The sequence below is a fragment of the Dunckerocampus dactyliophorus genome, chromosome 17 (assembly GCF_027744805.1).
Source record: "Dunckerocampus dactyliophorus isolate RoL2022-P2 chromosome 17, RoL_Ddac_1.1, whole genome shotgun sequence".
NCBI lineage: Eukaryota > Metazoa > Chordata > Actinopteri > Syngnathiformes > Syngnathidae > Dunckerocampus > Dunckerocampus dactyliophorus.
The window spans coordinates 5585554-5610083 of record NC_072835.1 but is presented as its reverse complement, the minus strand read 5'-3'; the positions used below and the strand labels follow the sequence as shown (position 1 = coordinate 5610083).

General features: G+C 40.8%; 1 protein-coding gene across 3 annotated transcripts in view; it reads right to left on the bottom strand.

The window, feature by feature from the left end:
• The window catches only part of syk (spleen tyrosine kinase), a 46963-nt gene that overhangs the window by 3984 nt on the left and 18449 nt on the right, over window positions 1-24530 (bottom strand). For 2 of the 3 annotated variants that reach the window (XM_054756485.1, XM_054756486.1), the window contains exons 4-13: window positions 15716-15854; window positions 13866-13947; window positions 13718-13773; window positions 12808-12870; window positions 11058-11133; window positions 9610-9769; window positions 9171-9380; window positions 7384-7573; window positions 4857-4997; window positions 2524-2636 (exon numbers count right to left, since the gene is read on the bottom strand). In XM_054756485.1, coding sequence (XP_054612460.1) covers window positions 2524-2636; window positions 4857-4997; window positions 7384-7573; window positions 9171-9380; window positions 9610-9769; window positions 11058-11133; window positions 12808-12870; window positions 13718-13773; window positions 13866-13947; window positions 15716-15854 — 1230 coding nt within the window. The remainder of the gene's footprint in view (window positions 1-2523; window positions 2637-4856; window positions 4998-7383; window positions 7574-9170; window positions 9381-9609; window positions 9770-11057; window positions 11134-12807; window positions 12871-13717; window positions 13774-13865; window positions 13948-15715; window positions 15855-24530) is intronic. The other variant, XM_054756487.1, reaches the window with a different exon arrangement.

The following is a 24530-nucleotide window of genomic DNA, read 5'->3' as shown; positions in this document are numbered from 1 at the left end:
GTGTGTTTGTGCGTGCTTTTATTATTATTATTATTTTTAGCTATTTATTTATTTATTTGATTTCTTTCCTTTTAAAAAAAAATGGGGATACACAGGGGTTTTGGGGGCAGGTGCTGGGTGTTACATCTCTGGCACTTCCGCCGTGAGCAGGCTCCTTTTCGGTTGCGGGGGCGTCTCCGGGCCTGCTGGTGTGTTGCCTCCGGTGCCCGTCTGCCACATTCACACATTGGCGCACTTTTATATACAAGACATGCACCCTTACAGAGATACCTGCACACACGTACACGTGCACACGCACAGTACACACGTACACGTATACGTACACGTGCACAGTCACAGTACACATGTACTTCCCCACATTACTCACTGAGTTAACCAGGGTGTTATTATGTTGTTGGTTTTATTACAGCGACGGTGATGTCGGCAGTATGGTTGTAGTTTTTACAATGATCTGCGTTACACTTATTGTCATTGTGATCACTATCATAGTTCTTCATTTCATTACTACAATTATGTATGACTGTTTCAATGCAGTATTGTCATTGTGATCACTATCATAGTTCATCATTTCATGACTACTATTATGTGTGACTGTTTCAATGCAGTATTGTCATTGTGATCACTATCATAGTTCATCATTTCATGACTACTATTATGTGTGACTGTTTCAATGCAGTATTGTCATTGTGATCACTATCATAGTTCATCATTTCATTACTACTATTATGTATGACTGTTTCAATACAGTATTGTCATTGTGATCACTATCATAGTTCATCATTTCATTACTACAATTATGTGTGACTGTTTCAATGCAGTATTGTCATTGTGATCACTATCATAGTTCATCATTTCATGACTACTATTATGTGTGACTGTTTCAATGCAGTATTGTCATTGTGATCACTATCATAGTTCATCATTTCATTACTACTATTATGTATGACTGTTTCAATACAGTATTGTCATTGTGATCACTATCATAGTTCATCATTTCATTACTACAATTATGTGTGACTGTTTCAATGCAGTATTGTCATTGTGATCACTCTCATAGTTCATCATCTCATGACTGCTATTATGTGTGATTGTCATTGACAGCATTGTCATTGTGGTTGTTGATATTATCTTGTCCTTTCCATCAGGGTCTTTATAGTCATCACAGACATTTATTTGCTGATGTCGTTCTGTATGTTTCTGTTATTGTTGTCACAATCGTTGTTGTTGCTGTTGTCCTTGTCTCTGTCTTTATTGTCCCCCTCTTGTGCCCGCACTCCCCCCTCTGTTTTCTTTTCTCTTCTTCTCTGTCCCCTCCTGCTCCGGTCCGGCCGCTCCAAATTTGCATAACAACAAAACATCAAAGTCAATAAATTCTGTGTATCTCACACTTTTCCCTGGCAGAGCAAAGCTGTTGAGCACGTGGGGGCATTTAGATCAACAACACTATCTGCCCTCATGGCTGGACAGGACCAAAAGAAAGATGCTAAATATCACCCACTTTCTATACCACTTCTCCTCATTAGAGTCACAAATAAGCTGGAACCTATCCCAGCTCAAGGCTGCAAAATAGAAACTGTGAAAATCATTTTTTGGCGAGGGGGGTTGTTTCATCATATCACTGTATTAAGATATTATCGTTATCGTGAGCAACGTATCCTGAGATTCCCAGCCCTAAAATATAGTAATCCCTCGTTTATCACGGTTAATTGGTGATTAGTGATACTTCCGCGAGGTAGGATTCCTTCTTTAGAAATGGAATATTTTCATAATTACAGCATAGCAAAGCCATTTACGACCTTCTAAATACAGCTTTTAACATTATTAGAGCCCCCTAGACATGAAATAACACCCCCATAGTCACCTTTACACTCCTATTACCCAATATAGTAGACATAAAAACAGAAAATAAAACATATTAGACATAAATAAGACATAGCATAGACTCATGCGTTAGCATTGGGGGAGTTCCTTGTTTTTTCTGGGCAGCGTACTTCCTGCGGTGGCTGTTGTCTCATCAGCTGAACATTAGACAGCTAGTGGCCATTGTAGTACACTGCATACTGCACACTACATACTACATACTACATACTGTATACTACACGGCATCTTTCAGTGTGTCTTCTGAATGCCTTACATTCGTATTTCCGTTCATTGAGTCATTGTTTTCCTTGAAAATGCTTCATTTAGCCAATAATATAAAATTAGATTAACTATGCATATTTTTTGACTAAGGCCTACACGATGGGCCGTATTAATTTAGTTTGAAAAACCGTGATAGAGTGAAGCCACGAAATTCAAACCACAAAGTATTGATGGTTTTTAAGGGTTGCATTAAGAGTTGAATTGTTCCACTTCGTACCCCACTGAAGGCCCAGGTACCAAATGCACCATCCGCCACTAATATACAGTATAGTCCGGCCCTATGGCAACATTTTTTAAAAGCTTGCCCACCCCTGGTGGTTGAACTGCGGTTTGCTTCATACCTCCACGTGGTGAAATGAGCGGAAAGATGTTTTGTCTTACTCATAAATCCAGCAGGTCTTCATCAGGCCGTACATCTCTTCTGGACAGTCTGGTGGGGCATCCATCCGCATTCCACTCTCAATCATTTGCAAAACCATGTTGCCTTTCATCCCCTGTTTAAAATGACCACATTCACATTACATGTGAACATTGGATCGTGCTCAGAAACTTAGTAGTAGTCCACCTTGTACCCCACGGGTGTCAAACTCACGCCCCGTGGGACCACATTAGGAAGCACCCTTCTTGACACCAAAGTTAGGTGTAAGTGCGGCCTGCGCACCCTGGGGAGATGGTCAGACGCACTCAAGCTTGCTTAAGGAAGAGGTTTTTTAACTGAACTGGCAGTGAGCTTGTCACATGGTGACATGAACAGGGGGGCCGTTACATGGAACACTTACTACAATCACGACTTTCAATCAACTTTTTACAAAACAAGTGCCGCAAAGCATGCTGGGAGCCGGCATCACTCTTGTTGCTGGGAGTTTCCTTTCCTTAGTAGTTGCTCAAAGTACACGTTTAGAGGTAACGCAGCTGCCCCGTGTGTGTTATTTCCCTCTTGCATGTTAAGTTCCTGTGTGATAGTTTTGGTGTTATTTCTTTTATGACACCGTGGACTCAACACTTGATGTGGCTCAGCTTGGGTTGGGTGGGTATGACACCCCTGTTGTAGACCGTCTGCGGTGTGTACACGCTCCCTAAGCACGAACGTCAAAGTATCTTGGGCGAGGCAGTTGCGCAATCTCTTCCCCAGAAGTAGAGAAGGCAATTTCTTTAGTAATTCCGTGTGAAAGCAGAAGAGCTGCAAGGCTGTACAAATGTCTTCAAATGCAGAACAAGATGGATGTGAGAATCAGGAAAATGACCAAAAAAAGTCAAGAAAAGTCAAATTAGCCTGATTGAATATTGAGTGGGAAAAAAGGTATTTCGATTGATTTGGTAAGTTTACCCGCATGCGTCAGGAAGGGCATCCGGCATACAAACAAAGCCAAAACCGTCATGCGATGGACTAGCTGTGCCGACCTCAGACAGGGAAATGCCAAAAGTGGGGGGGAAGGAGCCCCTTCCAAAGATATGAAGGGGCCATTGTTTTTATGTTAGGTTTATTTTAACAGAGAGAGACAGAATGGAAACAAAACACCATTAAATAAAAGGTTATACATTACAGTAATCCCTCATTTATCACGGTTAATTGGTTCCCAACACGACCAGAAGTGAATTTCCGCAAAATAGGATTCCTTATTTATAAATGCAATATTTTTGTAGTTAGAAAACCTGTTTATGACCTTCTAAATACTGTTTTTAACATTATTAGAGCCTTGTAGACATGAAATAACACCCCTATAGTCACCTTTACACAATGTAGTGGACATAATCAGATAAAATAAACAATTTAAGATAAATAAGACTCGTGCTTGTGTGTGTTGCTATAAATGTGATCCGAACGTGTGCAGGACAGGAAGGTTCAGTGTTGAGTTGTAGCTTGGAGGGGATTACGACCGTGTGGGTAAGGTTGTGTTTTTATTTTGGTTATTATTATGATGATTATTATGCTGTTATTATTGCGCCTGATGTGAGATCATTCAAACCTGCAATAAAAGCCTGTTGTTCCAGTGATCAAGTCTGGTGCTTGTGTGTCTCACCCAACATTAATGTAACATGACTGACACCTAGCGATACCACATACTACATATTGCATCTTTGAATGCATCTTCTGAATGCCTTGTATCGTATTTTATTTCATTCAGCCAATTTCATGCTTGAAAACACTTAATTTATGCAAAGCATACCTACAATTTGCTTCAATTTGCATTTTCTTTTACTAATAATTCTGTATCCAACCACAAAATAGCAGGATTTGACAGCATTATCATTTTTGAAAAGCTGTGATACTGAAGCCGCGAAATTCAAACCACGATGTGGCGATGGACGACTATAATTTGTGCTTGATTAAGTGAAGTATTTGATCAACTAGCAAATGAGATGCGAGGTTGTTTTTTTGAAGGTGCGCATGAAGCTGCCCAAGGGGATCTCAGGGGAAAGAGCAAGCTGGTGCAGCAAGAGTCCACAGAAAGTAAGCCAACGTAGTGTGAGCTGCTGCTTCCACACTGAAGCATCAACCAGGCTTAGTTTTCTTGCTTTCAATATCTTTTAATGTACAAAATGTATCAAAATGCTCCCCCCCAATCCTTGAATTTGAAAAAAAGTTTGGACAGCCTTGTTCTACACTAACAATGGCTCCAAAATAACGAATGCGACAAGTAGCAGTGAAGAATCACTGCTACTTGTCGTTTTGACACCAATTCAGCTGACAGTTTTGAGATGAAGTTTCATACCTTGTATGGCTTCTCTCCATATGAGTACGCCTCCCACATGAACACTCCGAAGCTCCACACGTCACTTTTGGTTGAGAATTTGAAGTAATTGATACACTCGGGGGCATACCACTTTACTGGCCACTTCCCATGTCTCTTGGCCTGGAAAAACACAGAACATTCTAAACAGCCACACACACACTTCTTTCATTTTTGGGGACACACTTACAATTGTAAAAGTAGATCTTTGGAAAGATAATAAACGAGAAGATGTACTGTGAGAAAAATTGTCAATTTTATTGTAATACAGGAATATTCCAAAAGAACGTTTCCTGAGGCATTGCTTCAGTCCTCAAGCATCGTCATGGAATGAGTCAGTGACCATTTGAAAAAGGAGTTTTCGAAGTTTTGAATGGCTGCCACAGGGGCGCTGTCGTTGCGTTGTTCCTCCGCCAACGGAAGCGGCCCAAGACCTTGCACCTTGCTCTTTGTGCTTGGCCCGCGACATCCCCAGACATCACCTCGTGTGATTTTTTTTCTTGTGGGGGTTTGTGAAAGGTCTCGTTTATGTTCCACTAACCACTAACCTCGATGACCTCAAACACTGAATAACAACAGCGATCAACTCATTAGATGGTGATATGCTGATACGTGTCTGATGTACGTCTGATCCGCTACCGCACTGATGTAGCCCATGCTGCAGGGCGTGGCCACATTCAACACTTGTTCAGTTCTTCACTTGTTATTGCTTTTCCTTAATAAAATATTGCGTAATGAAATTGGTTCATTCTTTTTGAATAACCCCGCATCTAGGGCTGTCAAATGATGAAATATATTGTGACTGGTCAATTTCTCTTGGAGATGAATAAAGTATCGATCTATCTGCACATGTAACACAAAAGCATCACTCCTGTTACTCCTGTGACTTCCGTGGCTTCACTATATCAGAGTTTTTCAAACATGCAGTACATGAATTAATAAATCATGCTATTTCGTGGCGGACTCTGGCCTATTATCAGTCAAAAAAATGCTAATTTAAGCAAATCAATCAAATCATTTCCTGTGCTGATTAGATGAGAGGGCTTTTAAACTCAAGCCTGTAGTGTCTCGGCTTCTCTTTGTTGCCGCTGTGTGTTGGTTCCGCTCCTCTCTGGTGGGTCCGTGGGAGTTGTGCCCGTGCGTTTGGGGTGGCTTTGTGCATCCGTCACCTGGTGAAACCACTACTGTGCTTTTGTGGGTGAGTTACCAAGCGCTTCTTGGCTTGTTTGTGTCTCCGCCCAATGCCCGCTTGGCACTGATGAGATTTTATTCCAGACTTTATTCCATTTCCAGCCTCACCGTGGCTCGTGCAGGTTGCCATCCATTGCCATTTGGGCCATCAGCATCTGGTGCTCGGTGGGCGGCAGGCCTCCCTCATCTGACCCATTTGGGTGTTCTCAGGTGTCCTATTGCTGTTCTTCCTGTTTAGCGTGTGACTTTGTTTGTGCTTGCATACGCGTTTTTTGGAGGGCGGGAGCGCGCCTCATATTGGTCTCTTTACTGCAGTGAATTTTCACCACAGACGGACCAAGCTGCACCTCCCGCGTTGGCTGGACACGTCACTCGTAGACAACCAATCCCTGGCCACGGCTGGCGCGACTCCTCCCACAACTGTTGGTCCTGGATGCCTCTCATTGTAAATACTGTGAATATTGGTATTTGATGGCTTTATAATTTAGTCTTTGTTTCATGCATGTTTGGTTTGGTTTCTTAGTTTATTTTGTGCTCATTTATCCACATTTATGAAGTAAAATTGTTTTAGATTTGGAATTAATAAAATGCATGTTTTTATTTCAACTGTCTCTTCCCCAAATGTAATCGTGGTCCAACGAACCCGTGGTCTGCCTTGTGCAGTGTCCTCGGCCTGCCACAGGTGGCGTTGTTGGCTACACTGTTACTTGCAGCTCTCTCCTCATGCCACACTTATTCATTCAGAAGACTCATTCAAAGACGTAATGCTATGTAGTATTCTACACTCGTCACGAGGTGTCCATGTTACTGTAATGTTGGGTGAGACGCCCCGTTGATCACACACTTGACAACTCTGAACCCCCAACGTCACTTCCTGTCCGCCCGCCACTCAGCTCCCCTAGCTTTGGAGCATATTTACAGCAACGAGTACGAGCTTGAGTCTTACCGTCTTAGATGGCTTATTTTTAGGTGAAGTGAAATGAGTAATAGGAGTGTAAAAGTGACTACAAGGGTGTTAATGTTTAGAGAGCTCTACTAATTATTTAATAATTTAGGTTGTAAACAGGTTTTCTATGGTCTAACAGCAAACACGTTCCATTTATAAATAAGGAATCCTATTTTGAGGAAAACCAATGATCATGGCCTGGTCTGGAAGCAATTAACTGCTGTAAAGGAGGGATTACTGTAAAACAACAAACTTGTAGCTACTTTATTCATATTTGTAAAAATATTGTAACTGAAATTGGGTGTTTTTGATTGACAATGACTTGTCTTGTCTCTGCTGGGCAATGTCAGAGAAGCAATTGTGTCCATTTACCTTGTAGTAGTTCTGGTCATCAGCCACTGCTTTGGAGAGGCCAAAGTCGCTGATTTTTGCATAGTGCTGCGTGACGAGAAGGACATTCCTGGCAGCAAGGTCTCTGTGGACGAAGTTATGCTCCTCAAGGTACTTCATGCCCATGGACACCTGGTGTACCAGCTCAGTGATGTTGGCGATGCTTGTTTGTCTGCAAAGGAATCGATAGTCATCACTTGACACATTTTGACCCTTTGAATATCCCTTGCTGCTTTTGTTTGCTGCTTTTGTTGCATTTCCCTGGTTTCAGTTTCAGTTTGGAGTTCAGTCTGTGAAACCTGGGTAATGCTCCTGTCTGGAGGTAACAGCGTACGCTACAAGACATCGCTCCTCCCCCTGCAAACCGTCTCGCATGGCGTCATGAGCACCTCCAGAAAAATCTGACATCGTGGACAATAAAGGCTGTGATTGGTCGGCTCGGAGTACATTATTTCCTGTGTATACTATCCTGTTCAAAATTTTAAGACCAGTTGAAAAGTTGCAAGAATTTACATTTTGCACCTTTGGATCTTAAGGAGGTTGTAGGTCGCGCTTCAAAACGCAAAAAGAACAAATGGGAGTGAGACCAAAAATATGCTAAGCAATTTATTGCAAACAAGCATTAAAGTGAAATAGGCTGTTCATCAGCTGATCTAAAGTTTAAGACTGTAGCTAATAAAAAAACAACCCCCCGCTAAAATAGACATAAAATCTAAAAAAAAGGGTTCAGTAATGAGGAGCTGCGCCATTCTTGTTAATCAGCTGAAAAATGGGTTTGGGCATGCTTGGTGCCAGTGTTTCCAGGAGGCTAGTGGGAATGTTGCTCCAGGTGGTGAAGATGGCTTCATGAAGGGCATCCACTGTCTGGAACTGATGTCCATTTTTGTAAACTTCCTTTGCCATCCATCCCCAAATGTTGGATTTAGATCAAGGGAACATGCAGGATGGTCCAAAAGAGTGAGCTTATTCCTCTGGAAGAAGTCCTTTGTCAGGCGGGCATTGTGAACTTCAGCGTTGTCCTGTTGAAGAAGCCAGTCATTACCACACAGATGAGGGCCTTCAGTCATGAGGGATGCCCCCTGCAAACAGCTGCCGTTTGACGCCCTTGCACAACCTGAAGCTCCATTGTTCCATTGAAGGAGAAAGCAGCCCAGATCATGATGGCACCCCCTCCACTGTGCCATGTGGAAAACATCTCAGGTGGGATCTCCTTGTCATGCCAGTAACGTTGGAAGCCATCAGAATGTCAAGGTTACATTTTTTCTCATCAGAGAATAAAACTTTCTTCCACCTTTCAATGTCCCATGTTTGGTGCTCTCGTGCAAATTCCAAATAGAATTTTTGGGTGTGTACCACTTGACTTTTTTAGTTCCATAATCCTCAGGATCTTTGAAGAAGTTTCAAATAACTTTCTTACTGCGTCCAACCTCAGCAGTAAGGGGCAGTAAGATCATGACAGTGTGAATACTTGACAGAAAACGAAATTGAAACCACATTTTTGACAAGTTTTTTTGAAGTTTTTGCCTCTTAAACCTTTGTTATAAATTGCTTACTCAATTTTTTTTGTCTCACTTCCATTTCTTCAACTGGGCTTTTTATTTTGAAAGTACTGTATATAAAAATATCACAGTGTGTGTCGGGGGAAGACTCGTTAAATTTCTTCAAGGTTAAAAGTTCAAAGTTTGATGTGTTAACTCCACATTTGCTAAAGTGTCAACACTTTAGGGACACCCTGGAGTTTTTAGCAAGTAGAGCGAGAAAGCACATACTTGTTTTTCTGCAAGAACTTGTGAAGCGGACCCAGCTCGGCCAGTTCCATCACCAGCATGAGGCTCTCTGCCTCACAAATACCGATCATCCGCACAATGTACGGATTGTCCAGCTGCTGCATGACATTTGCTTCTCGCAGCATCTCCTCACGCATTGATGGACTGTCGTCATCATTTTTCAGGATTTTGACCGCAACCTGCTGCACTGTCCTAACACACAGGGTAGACAAGTGTTAGAGTGACTGTTCTACAGCTTATATTGACACCATTCTTCTGTTCAGATTTACATTAAGCTTAAACCTTGAGCTTGCTCTAGCTATCTATGCCTTGGGCACGTCAAGTCTGGCATTCTGTTCTGTTCTTGACTGAAAGATTATTGTCAAATTGTCCAAGAGGAGTAGGCTATTACAGTGTTCCAGAAGTAGAAAAAAAGGCTTACAGTTTGGTCTTGTAAATGCCCTTGCTGACTGTACCAAAATTCCCAGAACCCAATTCTTCGTCCTCCAAAATGAGCTGTTCACGGTACACTGTGGAGTTCCTGAGCTCATCTGGATCTGCATACGTCCTGTCATATACTGGCGTGTCCATCGGTAAGGACTCTGATGGGAAAATCAGCATAAAAACTTACTGTCCAATATTCATATCAGTATGTCAGTATCTATTTGTAACAGTACATGTATCTGGGATTGCATTTTTTGGTACGAAATATTCTGTACGGTACAGAGGCGTACGGATTTTCTACATGGTGCACATTAAAAGTGAGGAAGTGGTTATGGTGTCACACCACCTCAGCCAGCAGGAGTTATGACTAGCGACGGTGCCAGGGAGAAGCTAGAGCTTGAAAAACGTCTTCCGTCGTTAAAGCGCTCATGACACCAAAAAACAAAGGAAAACTGCGCTTTTTTTGGAATATTGCCCATCATGCACAATCCCTATGTGATTCTGTGCATTCTCGATAGCCACTTCATGCTTGCAGTTTTTCACTAACCATACACGTAATGGATGGACGCGTATAAAGCCTTAGAAAACACATCCAAAAACTGCCAACAACACTCCATTGACATGCTGTGACCTGCATATTGACCAAGCTACAGCGACAATATTATTGTAGTAGGACACAGTGCCTTGATCACAGCATCTCAGTCCACAAACGAGAGGTAACACTTGCGACAGCGTCGTCACTGAGTTTGGAAAACTTCATGCTAGGTTATAAATCATGCCTCGCACGTGTATAGTAAAAGGATACTGGATCTCAAGTTCGACCTGACGACATCGCTAGGAAGACTTGGGGAGCCACCATTGTCTCTCGAGACAGAAAAAGTATGTTATCATGAATGTGCCTACATGTATGTGTACAGAATGTGCATGTATATAAAATGATGAAACAATTTTAGAAGGCTTTCATGGAGGAATAAGTGAATACCCAGTACATGCGTTATTATCAGTTTTTCAACATAAAAGGGAAAGACATGTGGGTTCTTGTCTCACATAAGGGTTGTGGATGATGGACAAAATTTAACAACTCACAATTTTATTTCACTCGTATTTCATATTTTGTCCATCTGTCTGTTTGTCAGGCCATCTATCTACTGTATCCATCAATCTATCGGTACATCCATCTACTGTATCTGTCTGTCTATCCATCTACCCATCCATCCAGTCTATCCATGTACAGTAGCTTTGCACGGTGTCTGGAAATTGCTATGACAACTACATATAACTATTTTCCCTGTATCGCACTCAGCGTTGTCTGAAAACAGGAAATGAAATGTGTCGTACTTTACAAAAAAATACAAGTGACAAAAACCCAAGTTATTGATCCATACTACACCCGATATTAAAATGATGCTGCTCCATGTGCATGCAATATCAGTAGATTTGACATACCTCTGGTTACCTCTCCATTACTTCCCATTTCATAGGGGTTGAACTTATCGGGGGTATTGTGTCGGGATCCACAGCTCTGAAGGCAGGACAAAATGTTTTTTTTTAATTGATATTTCAAATGTTTTTAAATGTACAGTGGACAGCTATTTTTTGCCATTGTTTACATAAAGTAATGGGTTTTTTTTTCAAAATGTAAATTTTTTACAAGTCAAAAGCTCAACAATTAGTTGAGTGCAGTTACAATTAACATATTAACATTAGCTGGCCTAATAGGCAATACTGTATAGGCAACTGCTAAGGTAATTATATTTAAACTAGTTCTTAACTAGTTAACGTAACATAAACTAGATCTTAAGTAGGTTTGATCAAGTGTAGAATTATTATATTTTCTGCTTGGACAGCAACAACTCAAATTTAAAAAAGTGTCTTATGTCTCACTCATCTGAGCTAACGAGTGACGCTGCGAACAAGGTTTATAGTTTGTCTTTCTGTGTAAGTATCCCATGCTGCAACAACGGACATCCGCGGCTTGTAGACAAGTCCAGCCTATATACAGTATGTACAACATTTTTATACTTAACTTTATATTTGGCGGGTGCGGCTTATATTCAGATGTGTTCAATAGTCTGGAATTTACAATAGCTTATGTATAGACTTATTGTGTGTAAAATGTGTAGTTATTTCAATTGTTTGATGTTGATTGTTGTATTTAGAATTTATTGCCATTATTATTTATTAATTTACAGGATTTTTTTTTTAGTTGAGGGTATTTATATTGTATTTCAGCTTTTTTTGTATTTATCTGTAATTTTTTAAGTAATGTAAAATGGGTAATATGTTATCTTATAAATTAAAGACAATGATATAAACAATACTATTCGATTTTTTGGGACGCGTATCTACGGTATCCCTAGCCACTTCGCGGCTTAACTCTATCACCGTTTTTCAATAATATATTAATTAATAAATCATGCTGTTCCATGGCTGAATACTATTATTATCATTAGTCCAAAAATATACATATTTAAGCAAATTTAAATTTTTATTATTGCAGGTTTGAATGATCTCACAACAAGCATAACAATCCCTAACCCACGCCAACTCTGAACCCCCAACGTCACTTACTGTCTGCCACGCACTGGGCTCCCCTAACACCAGGACACATTTACAGAACACACAGTATGAGTCTTATTTATGTCTTAAATGGCTTATTTTCTCTTATGTCTACTATATTGCGTAATAGGAGTGTAAATAGTGTTAATATGTATGTTATTTCATGTGTAGAGGTCTCTAATAATGAATAATTAAAAAACATGTTTAGTTCATCAGCAGGTTTTCTATGCCCCAACTACAAAAATGTTGTATTTATAAATAAGTAAACTGTAGAAATTCACTTACTGCGGTCGGGTCTGGAACCAATTAATCGCCATAAACAAGGGATTACTTTATATCAAAAATGGAGGGGGGCGCCAAATAAAATCTCCCCTAGAGCTCCACTTTGGGGAGGGCCAGCTCTGATTAAGATAATAAAATCCCGAAAACTGGCACTGTGCAATAAAGTTCCCATCAATTGCAATCGTGCAGGTGAGTAAACCATAACAACAGTGGCGTACTGCTCTGTACTGCTCTTACTTGAAGTCCGTGTTAAATGAAACAAGTACAATGTACAGCAGGGCACTGAATGGAAAGTAGGGGTCTGGGGGCGCCCCAGTGGCATTTAGGGTGAGGCAGGAGATGTGTTATAGCGTACCTTCTGTCGACCAAGTGTGGGACCAATTTTGATTCTGGCGAAGAATCCACCTGCTGCGTTTTGCTGGAAAAAAATTGTCAGAGAGGTTAAATGAATTATTATGGGTCAAGAATGATAAAAGGTACATGCAAATATTTGTTAATAATGGTTTTATGATAAGTCACAGTTTGTCCATGTAACGCATTAAAGGCAACAAAGGAGTGACTCAAGAAGAACCCGGAGAGGCCTCGTCAGTCTCTAGAACTTCAAGGAAAACTGCACTTTTTTTGGAGTTTTGGAATCTGTGCGTTCTAGATAGTTTTTCACTAATCATTCACGTAAAGGGGAGTCACCTATTTCAACTATAAAGCCCTTTAACATAAACATAACAACCGTAAAATGATGTTTTATCATTTTATATACGTACATGCCGCAACCATGCACTAATAAACACATTAATGATACATGTAATACTTCTTAGTATTGTGCTGTATTTTCGTCATTTTAAGCATTACCAGAACTTCTCTCCTGGGCACATTGATTTCACAGAGCCCGTAGCAACTACTGCTACTTCCGTCAACAACAGCAGCATAGAAAGCGCGTGTGTTTGCTACTACTAATAATGGAAGACTGTGAGAGTCGCAGACGACTACTTTGGGACGACTGAGGATCCAGAACTTTTTGAGCCTAAATATACAGAGGATGAGGACCAGCGTGACTTGGTGGCATAAAAGTGGAGCTTGCCAACAGAAATTTAGTGTTTCTGCTGCACTGAGTGGCACACAGTGTTACCATCGATGGGACGGCTTTGTGTATCTGGTGAGGAGGACACTGCTCCAAGAGACTCCACGTGCCGGATATACTAAGTAAATATATTTATACTTCTATATTTTACCACCATAAGCATGCACAGCACACACATAAAACTTACAAATAAAGAACCAAATCTCGGGGTGTCCCGTGGCAGCAGCGATTGTCCTAACACATCTGTGAACAAGAACATATACTGTACACTATATGCAATACATACTGTACTAGTACGAGTATCCTTTGTGTGTTGGCTTGGTGTGTGTTAGTACCTGTGTCTCCATCAGGTCGTGGACAGGGCTCAGTCAGCACTTGCAGCAGGCCATCGGGTTTGTACGAGTAGTGTTCCACCAGCTAAGAGAAAGACAGCCTTGTCAGCATGTTCCTTAAACCAGGACTTGCTGTCTTGTATTGTATTGTTTCCCTTTCAAACGGAAGGATCAAATGTTAGGAGAAATGTTAGAAGTATTCCTATGTATCTGGTTTCAGGACAGAGCCTAAGCCAGAACACTGAAGATGGATGCTGGATGATTCCAGCACGACAATGACCCAAAACCAAGTCAACAAAGGAGTGGCTCAAAAAAAGCAGATGCTGGAGTGGCCTGGCCAGTCTCTGGAACTTAATCCCATAGAAAAGCTATAACGGGAACTGAAACTTTGAGTTGCCAAGCGACACCCTAAAATCCCCCTTGAGATACTGTATGTGCAACACTGGTGAGCAGCTACAAGAAACATCTGACCTGTGTGCTTTCCAACAGGGCTTACTCCACCAACTACTAACTGACCTTTTGAATGCGATCAAATATTTATTTATATTATTTATACTTAAATACTTGCACGCCACACACTGCCGGCACGGGCCTCCACCACCGGCCCCAAGGGGGTGAGCAGAACCGGGACCGCCCCCCCAAAACCCAGTCTCCAAAACGCCCCGGAGGCCAGGCCATTCTGAGTGGGCCACAGAACCCCAGTGGTCAGCGGGCATGCCCATAACCGCAGCCCCGGCCCCCAGCCCCCAATCCAGCACACCTCACCCGTGTATGTGATGGGATGGAATTGTGTCTGTTGTGCTGTTAAAAAAAAAAGACAGCTTTGGAAGGCTGTCGTCTATGTTCCTAACGGGTGTACATGTACGTGTATGTATGTGGTAGAAATGATGTCATGAATGATGGATGTGGCCTGCAAGCCCGCCGCCTCGCCCTGGCTAAGTGATTGTTCACTGTCTAACCATAAACAATCCAATGGGCTAGGTTTGTTCCATTTGGAGATATACTGTAGCCTGTTCGCAAGGAAGTAGTTGAAGATATTTGCGAGTTCTAAACCCCCACATTCCCTGGATTTTTGGTGCAGGCTTGTTTTTCCAAAGAAGTTTATTAATGTGTGAATGTAAAGATTTCAATCATGTTCTCAACTGGTGGGTTGGGACCCAAAAGTGGGTTTCGGAGCTGTTTTCAGTGGGTCATGGGTCTTTTCTTATTTGGCATCTGCTGTAGAGCGTCATACAGTAAAGTTCCGATAATGAAATGGAAAAATCCAAGCTTGACACCCGTCCTTTATTTAATTTGGGTAATTCTATGGTATGTGGAATGTCTGAGGCGGAAATAAGTTTATGTTAAATTCTCCAAAGATAAAATTAATTTCACTCTGGGAGGTGAGTGATATTCCCACCTGAATACTTAATGGGGGGCATAGAGCTTTTTTTTTAAGTTTTAGTTGGTTAGCTAAATTTGTTGTCTAGCTTTTGCAGTTGGAACTGAATCTTCTTATCAGTACTTTCCTTTAAATCTATTTTCAGTTTTCTTAAATTGCTCAGGGTGTGCTCATCTTGTGAGTCATCACAAGCGGTTTCAAGGAGTTTGACTCTTTGCAACTTTGCTGTCTCCCAGAGAACACAAGGCGAGGTTTCTGAGAAAGGTTACAGAAATGTTTAATGATGTTTTGAATATACCGTGGACCACTGGAAGAAAAAGGCTGCAAGGCTGGAATTTGGACACCCCGGGTCTCTGGAAATTGTGTACCATTGATGAGGACTGAACATAACAGTGGAGAGTAAACCAAAACCAACCACTTGGGTACATCAAGATGAAAATTACACAAGAAGAAATGTTTTTTTATTTTTTACCTGCCAAAGAGTGTCAAACATCTTGCCATCTGGAATGCAGAACTTGCCAGCCCTGTCCTGGTCGATGCGGTAATGCATCACTTGTCCTTCATGTATTAAACAAAGAGCATAGGATCCATTCACATCCCTCTGTCGGATACTACATAGAAAAACAAAAGAAAGAACAGATGTCAAAAAGTAGCAGCACTTTGATACCTGCTGTGCATTAAAGATGCTAAAACCAATCCATTCTAGGCCAACATGTGCAAAGCTATCCGAACAAAAGATCCACATCTTAGCTCTGTGTTATTACTGGGTTGCAGCCATGTTCGGATGGAGGGCAAACATTTAATATGGCAATTTACACACTCATACTCATGAAAACTTGGAGATGTAGGTGAACACATCAAAGGCCAAGACCCTGATTCAAACTGCACCAGGCCAAACAGTCCACCCGCGAATGTTAGCATCAACGGCCAAGCCCTCGAAGAGGTCAAACGTTTCTCATACCTCAAGAGTATCCTTTCAAAGACTCCAAGCACGAAAATGATGTGGAGAACTGGATAAAGACAGTTCACTCCGCGTTTGAGACAGCCGTGGTGTATTCATCAACCACGCGTTGGCCATCCAGTCAAAGATTATGGATTTTTGTTATGATGTCCTATCAACTGCCCTTGAACGCTTCCCGCAATCCAAGCTATAGATCCTCAATATTCGATGGAAGACCACAATACCAACAACGAGGTTCTTTGCCGTGCCTCACTACCAAGTTCTTCACCAGTGTCTCTTCTGAGTAGGTCACATCCAGCAAATGGAGCCTTCTCGTCTTCCGAGGATCATCCTTTACTAACAATGGGAATAAGTACCAGAGGAGGGCTGAAACTCTTTTTCAAAGACTAGCTCAAACAGACCCTGGCTCAAACTAATATCCAGCCTTCCTCATGAGAACAGATCGGGGATAGGACAGCCTGGAGGACTTCTGTCCGCAATTGAGTCAGCTCCTTTGAACAGAGCAGACAACAGAATGAGGAAAAGAAAAGCAGAAAAAAAGGAGTGTTTTCGCAGAAAAAGAAAGGAGTGCCTTCCCCACCGATGCTCCCATGCAAATCCTACCCATGCCTCTTTCACCATCGGCTCTGACTCCAAAGTCACATTCAGCATAAACATCAGCCAACAGCATGAATAGAAACTGACCAAACCAATGCTCAGACACGAACTGGATCCAACAACACACTCAAATAAACGGTGCATGGAGTTGAAAATATTTGCTCCAATTGTGTGAGTGTGTGTGGTGTGTTGCATAAAGACATGAAATAGTTGAAAACAAGGCGGTCAAACAGCGGTCAGACATAATGAATGTAGCAGATGAAAATAACACTTCTAACATGTCTACCTGTGTTCTTACACCAACTCAGTCTGTATGAATGCATTCTTGTGTGTGTCTTTCATTGTTTCGCAGCGCTGTTTTTCCATGGGGGTGTTGCATGAACATTAATTTGTTGTAAACAATGCAATCAAATTTGAATAACGCTGGTGCAAGCTTTTTTCCTCTCTGTTACATGTAACTTTTCCAGTTTATTTTCTTGCAACGGAGCAGGCTTGTAATCTAGGCTTTATACTGGTTGTGTTTATTGAATAACTGGGCACTTACACAGATGGAACATTAAGATGAAGGAATGTATGAGGAAACGACCCATCTATGGTTTTCTGTTACGCTTGTGACATCAACAGCAACAACCTAGTGATGTCACTAACAGCTTTAGGGTCTTGCTTTCCAGCTCTCACAATGTTTCTATCAACTGCTGATGTTTTCCTTGGTCAACCTGTTTGATGTCTGTTACTTAGTACAACAGTGGTTTCTTTCTTTTTCTGGGCATTCCAAGTTGTTGTATTGGATATGACAAATGTTTGTGCAATGTTTCTGATTGATTTTCCATCTTTTCTCAGATTGACTAATCAATACAGTGGTACCTCACTTTTTGTTATTAGGGGCTGTCCACACGGGAATGCTTTCGTATGTTATTGTTTCAGCCTTTCATCCACATGACAACGGCGCTCAGGACGCCCAGGAACAGCATTTTTTGAGAATGAGCTAAATTAATTTCCCAGTGTGGGAAAATCTGACAACGCCAGCTTGTCGTTGCCATGTAGACAAGCAAACCTCTGCTTTTGAAAATGATGATGTCACACAGAACAACAACAATTGTGGACTAGCAGTTGGTGTTATTAGCACTACTGCAACAAAACCTTGCTGCCCTCTATGAACTACACGTGGAGCAGAGACACACACAATTACACGTGTGGGATTCTTGTTTTGTTTGTGTATCGTGGAAACGAAGGACTTAGTAGGTGCATGCGTTCTTTCTTCTTCTATAGCTTGTGTGTCATGTGGTTCTGTCTGTGTCTTGTTTACAGCGTTATATGTAGTCGTGCCTTATGTATTACATCCTTTTCACCCGGTGATCCGACCTGAAAACGTTCTTGTTCCCGTGAGCCGATACTGTGTGGACGCCATTTTTTTTCAACCCGCCAAAACAAAAACCCCAGGGGAGTTCCATGTGGACTGGGCCTTAATCCGTTCCAAAAGGTCAGATGAAAACTTAAACATGAAAACCGAAGCCATTTTTCCCATCGACAATAATGTAAATCCATTTAATCCATCCCACACATATAAACAAAAACACATTTTGTATACAATAATTATAGTTTTACATTTAGAAAACAATGTCAAATACGAATATAATGGATGAATGAATACAGTAGTACCTCACATAACATAAACCTCCTTTTACGTAAATTCCACTGAACGTAAAGAATTTATGTAACGTTTTTGTATCGTATTACGTAAGAAATTCCATATAACGTAAAGCGTCAAGCGGTGCAAGTTTTTTTTTTTTCTTCAATCAACTTTATTAATGCCTCAAGTCTGTGCCAGTTCAGACTAACACTTGGTGACGCCTTTTGACACTTCACGCTCTCATTGGCTGATTTTCGGGGCACCGCCTACGCTCTCATCTCATTGGCTGACTTATACAGCACGTACGTGAGTTTGTGTGAGAGACGGGCTTCTCCCTTCAACCTCCTTCCTCTTCGTAGTCGCCCTGAAACTAACTTAAACAATTAAGTTAAGTTATAAATAAAAATTTTGCACACCGACCAGCTGACTCTTAGACTCTTTAAGGCTAGTCCTCCTCCTCCTTTCTGCCTCCACTTGCGTGCTCCTGATCAAGATATCTCGTGAACGGTAAGATTGTTTTTGTTTTTCAGTTTGATTTATTTACAGTAATCTTATTATTACCTTATTTTATATTGGAATGTGACTCTACTATGTTTATGCTAACGTTTTCTTATATTTTCCCACCGTATTTGGTGGACTTTGAATATTTTGAAGTGCCAAAGGGGTGAGTTTGGGAAGATCTTGGAACGGTATAGGCTATTTACATGTATTTTACGCTTCATATAACGTAAAAACCCTAGAACATAAAGCTTCTCGGAACGGATTATTTACATTGTAGGGGCGTCTACATCACTTTTACCTTTAGGAGCGAAGAGGAACTTGCGATGAGTTCTGTCTTGAATTCAATTGTGCTTTTCACCTTCTTTATCAAATTGCTGACACAGGCAACTTCCTTTTGCCCCAGGGCATGTTTTTTAGCAGTGGCACTCAATAAAAAAATGAACGGACAGTGAGTCAGCGACGCATAGGATGCTTTGTTTGGGCGCTCAGTTCCATGGAATGATACAGTACTGGGAAAACAGACTAGTTTGTTATGTGTAATATTGTACGATAACCCAGACAGTGTATCAGGGCCGTAACGTCACGTTTTTGCACTGTCCGGGATATTTGGTGATGTAATGTTTACTGTGTGTTTATATTTTGTCATATACAATGTCATTTGCATTTGATAGTGTTCACTAATTGGAATGAGCCAGTCTGCATTTTGGAGTGAAGTTTTATAGACTTGAATGCAGTTTCTTTGTTGAACTAACTTGGAATCATTTATGTGCAGTGTAGATTATCCCGTGACCAAAGTCGACACTCACCTGTCATTCCTCTGTAAAACTGTTGTTCCAGGTAATAGTCTGTCATTGTGACTGTGTTGTTTTCAATATGCTGTTTCTACTTGTTGCTACTTTGCTAATGCTAATTGCTGAGCCTCATTTAGTATTGCATGCTGTGCAGCAGCAGCCATGTTGGCCACGTGAGATGAGTGTTCAGAGTGTTCAGGGACATCATGCAAAAGAAGTTTGAATGTGTTCACTTGTCCTGTATTGTAAATTGGATTACAAAATATTTCATTGTATGAATATCAGCGCACCTGTGGGACAAATTATAAAATGTGAAGATAATCATTTTAAGGGGAATTAGAAAGGGTTAGCCAACCAATATACTATACCATCACAACCAATTGAAACACTTTTTGTTTTGTAAAATGGAATCTAAATTGCTGTAGAAAGTGCTCAGAACTGTTAGGAATGAGACATGATTATCCCGTGACCAAAGTCGACGCTCACCTGTCATTCGTCTGTAAAAGTGTTGTAACAGGACACACTGCCATTAAAAGAAGACCATAATCCACCTGACTGGATGTGATGCATTCAAGCGACAGCATTGTGGAGCTGAATTCCCCCACATCAAGTTGTGGACCGCCACACAATCCCGTTCACTTCCCCAACATCAGGGTCCTCCTTCAGTTGGCCTGTACCAGCGAAGTGCCAGTACCTCGAAGCGTCTGAACACCTACATGAGGGCCAGTATGACGCAACAGCGGCTGACCTCGCTGGCACTTCTCCACATTCACTACAAAAAGGTTATCAACCTGGAGGAAGTGGTGGACATATTTTCCAAGAAAGATGATGCTGAATTTGCGATAGGTAAGGCTGAAACACATTGTAGTGATTCATATTGTGTAGGCCTGTGGAAATAGCATCCACCACTGAAGCCATGGCATGCTCAGTCGCCCAGTAAACGGATGAACTTATCTAAATAGGGCAAGCTTGATGTTGTCATTTTGGAGGAAATAACATTGTTGTTATGTCTGTCCAAAATATGCATCAAAAAACTGTTTTTTCGGGCTCCAAATGCAAAATTGTCCCTGCTCTGGGAGGGGGGACACCCACACCCTCCCCCCGCTCGGTTGCTTCGCTCCCTCGCAAAAGTCAGTTCACTCAGATTTTTTAACCCCCCCGAAAAATATCTGGTTACGGGCCTGTGTATGAAATCCAGGTCAAAATGTTGGTGTAAATGTCAAAAACCGAATCATAAAAACCCTGGGGCGTTCCAAAACTGATGTTTGACTGTACAGATGTGTTCAGATGTATTTGGACACTGACAAGAGTTTTTATGATGTTTCCTTTTACAGCGCCACGATATATTTTTAATAAAACAAATAGCACTATAGTATGTAGTCAAGCATCGACATGGTCAGTCCAAGTGTGGTCTAACCACAGTCGGCCACTGACAGAGACGCCATCTGGCATTTAAGGCTGCCATTGTTGGAGCTTTGCCACATAATCGTTTGCCAGCTAGCCCATGATGTCAAAATCCGTGTTGCTCAGTGGCGAAATTCATTCTTGTGCACATGCAGAAATTGTCTGCATGATGAATTCCTCGGTTGCTCACAACTTCTGTCGATGAAACGCTTAATTTGAAGGTCAAGCACTTTATTTATTTATTTGTATTCATGTCTCTTATGTTGTTCTTGTGCTGTTGCTTAATTTATTGGTCTTAATGTTTCTTCTGCTTCTTTCTTTCTTTTTTGGGAGAATGAACAGAACAAGAATTTCATTGCATAGCAGAACCACCAGTTTTACTGTTCATATGACAATAAAACTCTTGAATGTTGAATCTTGAAGTCATGTCTTCTGATGCAACCTCCACACATCGACTGTCTTCACAGCTGCCTAAAGTGCTCGGAAAAGTATGTCACCGTTGGCGGTACAGATAGAGAAAGACAAATAACTGACGGGTTGCCAGGGCCAGGGAAAATCTTTCATTCGCACCAGTCGTTAGCGTGAGTGTGAGTGTGAATGGTTGTTGTGTGGCTGGGATAGATCAGTGTAGAATTTCAGCTTTGATTTAACCTTTTAAACCCTACGGACCCCCCTGTATACAGGGCGGCATGGTTGCATTTGTGTTGTTATGGTAACTGCTACCCCACGCTTGCATCAATATACACATTCTATACATCCATGTGACCGCAAGAAAGTGAGCCAAAAGGTCAACCAAAGTAAAGACTGAAAACAATGTAAACCACAAGTACAGAGCAGCATATGCCATATATCATTTATATAATAATTTCATAAAAGAAAACACTAATGTAACAAACATACTTGTAGCAGCTTTTGATACAAGTATCATTCCTCTACGACAAAAAGTCACTGAACAAGCACCTTCATTATTTACTCACTATTGTTATCCAGTAGTAAAGATATGTACATTTTCACATCTACAATAACCATCAAAGTCTTTACTTTCATACAAACATCTTCTACTGTATTTAGACCAGGGGTCCTCAATTACATTTGTTTAACTGCCAGAGTTGTTCAACCTGTTTATGTTTATGTATTTACCTGTACAGACCACTGTGTGAGTTGCTGTGGCACCAGCATCGTTTGAGCATGAATACACACTTTGATATTTTGATGTTTTTGTTTTTTTTTTTTGTAAAATGTTATATACATTCCGGAACAAAATTTTAAGCCCAGTTGAAAAATTGCAAGAATTTAGATTTTGTGCTGTTGGACCTTAATGGAAAACTGCAATTTTTTGGAATTTTTCCCATCATCCACAATCCTTATTTATTTATTTATTGTTTATTTGATGTGGACATCACAATTACATTGGACAGACCAGATGCATTGTTTGAGTGTTTTAACACATGTGCTAATTCGCAACACTTGTCCACAGGAGGCTTTTGAAATGATAAAACATTAAAAGTAACAAGAGTAAAAGGAGAAGAAAAAAAAGTAAAATAAAATTTAAAAAAATAAAATACAGTTTACAATAACATTCCAACAATAAAAAGAGGTAGTTTTTCAAATGAAATACATTTGTAAGTTAAAAAGCAAAGGCAACATGGTCCAACAATCAACCAGTTAAAAACTATAGACATCTTGGGACAAGCAATCACCACTGGTGGAGGCTCGTGTGCTCGCTCTGTGGCCACTTTAGAAAACAATGGTGACACGTGATTATTTAGACATTTAAAAAACAGTAAACAAGAGTACTAAAATGCATAAAATTTCCAAAGTAAAAAGTTTACAGTATGTATTCTTAAAATGCGGTAGTGGTGCCATCTTTTTGGTTTTTGGTCCACGATTTTTATTGCCTACTTTTATATTGATATGATTGTTTGATTGATGATTGATGAGATGATTGTTTGATTGATTGATGGTGGTTTTAATGTGGTTGGGAAAGCTTATGACCATGACGTAATGCAATACGACAGATGAGAAAGGATCATTGCATGCATGTACAGTTTTGCAGCTTGATGTGACGGGTTCCTTCCAATAAAACAAAATCAATTAAGATTTGGTTGAACCTTTTTGCAGATAACCTGACTATCAGACTTTACATTCTTGTCTAGGATGATATCTAGGTACTTAACTTCATTCACTTCCTCAATAATTTCATTCTTAATTCTTACCTCAATACATCATGCATGGGCCTATTTGGTATGGAAAAACACACAAGATATCGTTTTTTACATTAACATTAAGAGTTAGATGGGATAATTGGAGCCATTCAGAGATGTTCAATAAAGCCTGCTCAGATGCTCGCCTGCCAGGCTGGGTGTTTTAGAGGACACATGGATGACTGTGTCATCAGCGTACATCTGCACTGCAGCTTGGTAGGTCATTAATGTACATTGTGAACAACAAAGGGCCGAGAACAGACCCTTGCGGTACTCCCATGCTATTTTTGAGGTATAGTTTTAAACTTTTGATCAGCTGATGAACAGTATTTCACTTTAATGCTTGTTTGCAATAAATTGCATACTCAAATAATGTTTTTGTTTCACTTCCATTTCTTCTTTTTGCATTTTGAAGTTCTACTTAGAACTCCCCTAAGAACCAACAGTGCAAAATGTAAATTCTTCCAATTTTTCAACTGGTCTCAATATTTTGATCAGCAGTGTATATAATTGTTTTTATCCTTTGTCAGTGACAACACACTCATATGAGCTGTACTACAGCAATCCACTAAAGTCCAGAGTCTTGAAATTCCAAAACTCCAAATTAAAAAATCCAGGAATGTCCCACCCATCAATAACCAGAGGGGTGGGAGGATGGACTGCCTCAAAGTTGGGATATTTTGTCTGTAAATGCCTCTGCAGGTTATATTCTTTGGAAACAGCGTTTACTTCATTACGAGGTAAATAAATCATCTTCCCCACTGTGTTGTCGCTAAATGCATATTTTGTAGTCCAATCGCTATTAAAAGCCCAGTTTTCAGTGTCTTTTCTTTTACTTTTCTTTTTTTGGAGTTGATAACGCCACGTTTGTTTGAATGCGAACCGCCTTCTTCTACTGCCGCTTCCTTGTGACACGTACACGTCGCTGTTGCTACTGTTGTACTGCATGACTGAGCACTTCTCTAGCTAGACTGAAGCTTTCCATGATTTGGCTGATGTTTGGCGAGCCATTTGAGAAGCTTTGACGGGATAGATGTGACCCGTGGGCTGCCTATTGAGAACCCATCATGTAGATCTTGTACATGCACACAAAGCCAAGCCAAGTTAGCCAAGCAAACATCCATCATGGACAACACCTCTCACTCCCTGCATGACACTGTGGGGTCTCTGAGCAGCTCCTTCAGTGGCAGACTGTTACA